Source organism: Telmatherina bonti (assembly GCF_933228915.1).
Source record: "Telmatherina bonti genome assembly, contig: scaffold_290, whole genome shotgun sequence".
In the NCBI taxonomy this organism is placed as follows: Eukaryota; Metazoa; Chordata; class Actinopteri; order Atheriniformes; family Telmatherinidae; genus Telmatherina; species Telmatherina bonti.
Genome location: NW_027634752.1, coordinates 1 through 6,667, shown reverse-complemented (window position 1 = coordinate 6,667; position 6,667 = coordinate 1). Strand labels below are relative to the sequence as shown.

Sequence of the window (6,667 nt, the reverse complement as noted above, 5' to 3'; positions counted from 1 at the left end):
CCTGCTGCTCCATCTGCTGCCCCACCTGCTGCTCCACCTGCTGCTCCTTCTGCTGCTCCTTCTGCTGCTCCACCTGCTGCTCCACCTGCTGCTCCATCTGCTGCTCCACCTGCTGCTCCACCTGCTGCCCCACCTGCTGCTCCACCTGCTGCCCCACCACAGCATTTCAGCTGGATTTAGGTCTGGACTTGGACCCGGCCGCTCCAGAACCTTCATCCTGTTCGTCTGAAGCCGTTCAGAGGTGGACTTCCTGGAGTGTTTCGGGTCAAAACCAAGTTCAGTTGAGCTGGAAGTGACAACCTAGAACGTTGTCCCTTAGGATGTTCTGGTAGAAGCAGAGTTCATGGCTCCATCAATCCCAGCAAGTGGTCCAGGTCCTGAAGCAGCACAGCAGCCCAGACCATCACACTCCCACCACCTTGTTTGACTGTTGCTGTGGTGTCCTTTTATCACATGAAATGCTGTTTTATTTTTACGTCTGACGTGACGGGACGCACGCCTTCCAGAAAGTTCAGCTTTTGTCTTGTCAGCCCAAAGAACATCTTTCTTGGGGATCATCCAGATGTTTCTTGGCAGATGCTGTGAAGTCTGGGTTTCCCTGCTGAGGCTGCTGCCGAGGGGGGCCAGCAGTAGGAGACAGCACCAGTATAGAAAAAGAGTTTTCTACATTGGCTGCTATCTGGATCGCTCCTTAAATGATCTCATTTCTGCTTCGCTTTCATGTTTTTATCTCCAACAGAAACTTCATACCATCAGATTTGGTCCAGATTAAACATTGACAGACGTTTATTTAACAGGGCTGTGAAGCAACATTTACTTCACTGACCTCTGACCTCAGGCTGTCTCTCCAGGCGGTTTGGGGGGCTTTGGAGGTGGAAGGTGGGGTGAAGCTGACTCTAACCAGCCCAGATGGAGATCAGGGTTATCCTGGGGAGGTTCAGGTCTCCGTCTCCTACACCTTAAAGGTAAACTTCCTGACTCCAGAGCTTGTTTCGCTGCAGTTTCCTTTGACCGAGACTAAAAAGGAGAAAGTTCCAGATCTTAAAGAGAATTACAGCTTCTTTCCCTCATTTTAGGATATTTAGTGTTCCTCCTCATGGTGGAAATATGTTGGCCATGATGCCTTCTGTTGGCTGAGGTTGAATATATTCTGCATCTAATAAATATGTTTCTATGTTTGCTTGATCAGGGGGAAACGCTGACTGCTGAATACCAGGCCAGGTCCAGCAAGACCACCCCTATCAACCTTACCAACCACTCCTACTTTAACCTCGCTGGACAGGTGAGGCTTCTTACATTCTCAACTACAAGTGAGATCTTGTTCTTGCTCTCGAGGCCGCAAGGGCAAGACAAGTTCTTTTTCATTGGTCATTTCATGTTACAGGAGCAGCAGGGTTAGGGCGGGGATCCCTGCAGGGAAATAAAATGAAATGAAACTACTTTACTTTATTAATCCCCCAAACGGAAATTCAACATAGTAGTAGATAATTAACTAGAGGAGGTCTTGTTCTGGAGGCTGCTGGCAGGAATGATCCTCTGGATTCTCTTCAAGTCTCTGGTTCTGATGCTACTACCCCAGCAGATGCTGCAAAGCTGACTGCACTCTCCACAACAGACTTATAGAAGATATGCAACATCTTGGTGCAGACGTTAAACCATCTCAGCTTCCTTAAGAAGTACAGTCTGCTCTGACCTTTCTTGTAGATGTAGTCAGTGTTGCATTTCCAGTCCAGTTTGTTGTCCAGCTGAACTCCAAGATACTTGTATTCCTCCACCACCTCCACCTCCTCTCCCAGGATGGAAACAGTGCTTTGTTTATTCTTCTTCCTCCTGAAGTCAACAATCATCTCTTTTGTTTTGCTGCTATTTAATATGAGATGATTGTCACCGCACCATTTAACAAACTGACTGACCAGTTGTCTGTACTCTGCTTCTTGTCCATCCCTGATACACCCCACAACTGCAGAGTCATCAGAGTATTTCTGCAGATGACAGGACTCAGAGTTGTACTGGAAGTCTGAGGTGTACAGAGTGAAGAGGAATGGCCAGAGTACAGTTCCTTGTGGTGCACCAGTGCTGCTGACCTCCATCTCAGACACACAACCTTTCAGTCTCACAAACTGGGGTCTGTTTGTGAGGTAGTCATAGATCCAGGTGGTTGTGGAGGTATCCACCTGGAATTTATGGAGCTTCTCACATAACAAAGCAGGCTGAATGGTATTAAAAGCACTGAGAAATGAAAGAACATGACCCTCAGAGTGCTGCCTGAATGGTCCAGATGAGAGTGTGCTCTCTGGAGCAGGTATATGATGGCATCTTCAACCCCAAGTCCATTACGATATGCAAACTGGAATGGGTCCTGAAAGGTGTTTACTTGCTTGTTGAGGTGAGCCAGTAAGAGTCTCTCCAGGACTTTCATGATGTGAGATGTCAGGGCAACTGGTCTGTAGTCACTTGGTTCAGCTGGTTGTGTTTTTTTAGGCACTGGAACAAGGCAGGAGGTTTTCCACAGCACTGGGACTCTATTTAGTCTCAGACTGGTGTTGAAAAGGTGCTGGAGAATCGGACATAGTTGTTCTGAGCAGGTCTTGAGAACTCTGGGACTGACACCATCTGGACCTGCAGCCTTGTTCTGGTTCAGTTTCTCAAGTTGCTTCTTAACCTGATTGCAGGAGACAAACAAGGTGGAGGTCTCAGGATGTCCTGATGTGGAGGGAGATGAAGCTGTGTTCTGGTCCATGACTGAGCTGCAGGGTGACAGATTGGAGGCGTGACAGGAAAGCAGTGGGCTTATGGAGGGTGTGTGGTCTGTTGGGCTGGAGGTAGGGGGTGAACTGAACCTGGTGAAGAATATGTTCAGCTCATTAGCTCTGTCCAGACCTCCATCAGGCTGGTCACCCTTTAACTTGAAGCCGGTGATCTTCTTCATTCCAGACCACACATCCCTCAGGTTATTCTGCTGGAGCTGACTTTCTAACTTCTTCCTGTAGTCCTCCTTGCACTTCTTAGTTTGTGTTTTAAGTTGTTTTTGTGTCGTCCTCAATAACTCCCTGTCTCCATCCCTGAAGGCTTTCTTTTTGATGTTCCATTCACCCACCCATCCATCCACCCACCCACCCATCCATCCATCCATCCATCCATCCATCCATTCACCCACCCATCCACCCACCCACCCATCCATCCATCCATCCATCCATCCATTCACCCACCCATCCATCCATCCATCCATCCACCCACCCATCCATCCATTCACCCACCCATCCATCCATCCATCCATCCATCCAACCACCCACCCATCCATCCATCCAACCACCCACCCATCCATCCATCCAACCACCCACCCATCCATCCATCCAACCACCCACCCACCCATCCATCCACCCACTCATCCATCCATCCATCCATTCACCCACCCATCCATCCATCCATCCATCCATCCATCCATCCATTCACCCACCCACCCATCCATCCATCCATTCACCCACCCATCCATCCATCCATTCACCCACCCACCCATCCATCCATTCACCCACCCATCCATCCATCCATCCATCCACCCATTCACCCATCCATCCATCCACCCACCCATCCATCCATCCATCCATCCATCCATCCATTCACCCACCCATCCATCCATCCATCCATCCATCCATTCACCCACCCATCCATCCATCCATTCACCCACCCATCCCACCATCCATCCATCCATCCATCCATCCATCCATCCATCCATTCACCCACCCATCCATCCATCCATTCACCCACCCATCCATCCATCCATTCACCCACCCATCCATCCATCCATCCATCCATTCACCCACCCATCCATCCATCCATCCATTCACCCACCCACCCATCCATCCATCCATCCATCCATCCATCCATCCATCCATCCATCTTCTGCAGCTTATCCGGGGTCGGGTCGCGGGGGCAGCAGCCTAAGCAGGAAAGCCCAGACTTCCCTCTCCCCAGCCACATTTGCCAACCCTGCGGGGGGATCCCGAGACGTTCCCAGGCCAGCCGAGAGATATAGTTGTGGGTTAGTGGAGGGAATACTTCGAAGACCTCCTCAATCCTACCAACACATCTTCTGATGAGGAAGCAGAGCTGATGGACTCAGGGGTGGACTCTCCTATCTCTGGGGCTGAAGTCGCTGAGGTGGTTAAAAAGCTCCTTGGCGGCAAGGCCCCGGGGGTGGATGAGATCCGCCCGGAGTTCCTTAAGGCTCTGGATGCTGTGGGGCTGTCATGGCTGACACGCCTCTGCAGCATCGCGTGGACATCGGGGGCAGTACCGCTGGACTGGCAGACTGGGGTGGTGGTCCCCCTTTTTAAGAAGGGGGACCGGAGGGTGTGTTCCAATTACAGGGAAATCACACTCCTCAGCCTCCCTGGTAAGGTCTATTCAGGGGTCCTGGAGAGGAGGGTCCGCCGGATTGTTGAATCTAGGATTGAGGAGGAGCAGTGTGGTTTTCGTCCTGGTCGCGGAACAGTGGACCAGCTCTATACCCTCTTTGGGGTCCTGGAGGGGGCATGGGAGTTTGCCCAACCAGTCTACATGTACTTTGTGGACCTGGAGAAGGCGTTCGACCGTGTCCCCCGGGGGCTCCTGTGGGGGGTACTCCGGGAGTATGGGGTACCGGACCCCCTTGTACGAGCTGTCCGGTCCCTGTACGACAGGTGTCAGAGCTTGGTCCGCATTGCCGGTAGTAAGTCGGATCCGTTTCCGGTGAGGGTTGGACTCCGCCAAGGCTGCCCTTTATCACCGATTCTGTTCATAACTTATATGGACAGAATTTCTAGGTGCAGCCGAGGTGTTGAGGGGATCCGACTTGGTGGCCTCAGGATTGGGTCTCTGCTTTTTGCGGATGACGTGGTCCTGTTGGCTTCATCTGGTCGTGATCTCCAGCTCTCGCTTGAGCGATTCGCTGCCAAGTGTGAAGCAGCTGGGATGAGAATCAGCACCTCCAAATCTGAGACCATGGTCCTCAGCCGGAATAGGGTGGATTGCCCTCTCCGGGTCGGGAGTCAGGTCCTGCCTCAAGTGGAGGAGTTTAAATATCTCGGGGTCTTGTTCACGAGTGAGGGAAGGATGGAGCGTGAGATCGATACAGCTATATTTATTGTAAAATTTACAAAATATAATTGTTATTATATTTTTTTTCATGAATATTTTATGGAACACATTAAAGCAAATCATAAAACATGATTAATTCCAAATGCTGATAAATGTATCATTGTATATGTGTATATGTCTGTAGAGGTGAAGTACTGTATTTCAAAATGTTGCTATTTTATTAATTCATGCATGAAAGGGTTAAATCCATTATCCATCTTCCTTCCATCCATCCATTGTATCATCCATCCATCCATCCTTACTGTTTTATGTTTCGTATTTTTACTTTTTACTTGTATTTCATTTTTTTGCTGTCTTATTAATAGGTTTTACTGTTTAATCCTCCTAAGTTTAATTTTTGATATCTATCATACTTCTAACAATTTTATCTGTATTTTCTGTTTTGTGAAGCACTTTGATTAGCAGGGGTGATTTTAAATGTGCTTTATAAATGCATTTAACTTGACTTGACACGCAGTGAAAACCAAGTTAAATCAGTCACAGCTACTCCTTGAAGGTAACCCGCTCTCATTGGTTAGCCATATGCACATTTATTAGTAGTTACTAAACTTTATGCAAATATATATATATTTTATGAATTTTTTAATTTGAAATGATATTTAGCAATCTACCCAATTTCATAATTTATAATCATAAAAATGCTGTATTGCCTTTTCAAAGACCCTTCTGGTCTTTCAGTTGTCTGAAGAGGATGCTGTGGTGTCAGACTGGTGCAGAACCAGCACTGTCCTCTGCAGGCGGCTAGTCAGCTTAACTAAAACATCACAATTCTTTCTGTTGCTTCATCTGCAGGCTGCAGGACAGATCTATGACCACCAGATCTCCATCAGCGCAGAGTCCTACCTGCCAGTTGATGACACATCTGTTCCCACAGGTACAACGCCTGCATCCTGCCTCCCATCACACAGCACCTGTCAGAGCTGTGTGACGGGAGGATCTTGGGATCATAAACAGACGGGCCACTGGCCAGTTACTTGTATGGTCCTTAACCTGTATTGCAGCAGTCCTGTTGCGTCCATCTGCTCCGAAGTATGTACGAGTGACCTTAACAACCAGCCACTGTGCTTGAGGAAGCTGAGGGTCAACAATGAGGACCACCTGGTCCACAGCCAGGGATTTTGTATCAGTTCTCCACTTTTTTCTCCTGCATACTCAGCAAATGGTGGCTTATAAAGCGGGACCAAAGTGATCAACAAGCACTTGGCTATGCCTCCATCTACGGTTACCGAGGGGGTTGCTGTTATCATAAATTACTTATATATACATATATACATACATATATGTGTATACATATATATATATATATATATATATATATATATATATATATATATATATATATATATATATATATATATATATATATAAATACATACATATATATATAATACAAATAATTATTAATTAAAATAATTATATATATATATATGTATATGTATATATATGTATATGTATGTATATGTATGTATATGTATGTATATGTATGTATATACATGTATATGTATGTATATACATGTATATGTATGTATAT

At 47.1% G+C, this 6,667-nt stretch overlaps 1 protein-coding gene across 1 annotated transcript; it reads left to right on the top strand.

Moving 5' to 3' along the window:
- Positions 1–320: 320 nt before the first annotated feature.
- LOC306774262 (galactose mutarotase-like) lies at positions 321–6,010 on the top strand (the record flags this gene model as incomplete). Its single annotated transcript, XM_079264260.1, has 4 exons — positions 321–328; positions 839–965; positions 1,190–1,282; positions 5,929–6,010. Coding segments are annotated over 4 exons (310 nt in total), but the record flags the coding sequence as incomplete, so codon positions are not given.
- Positions 6,011–6,667: the final 657 nt, after the last annotated feature.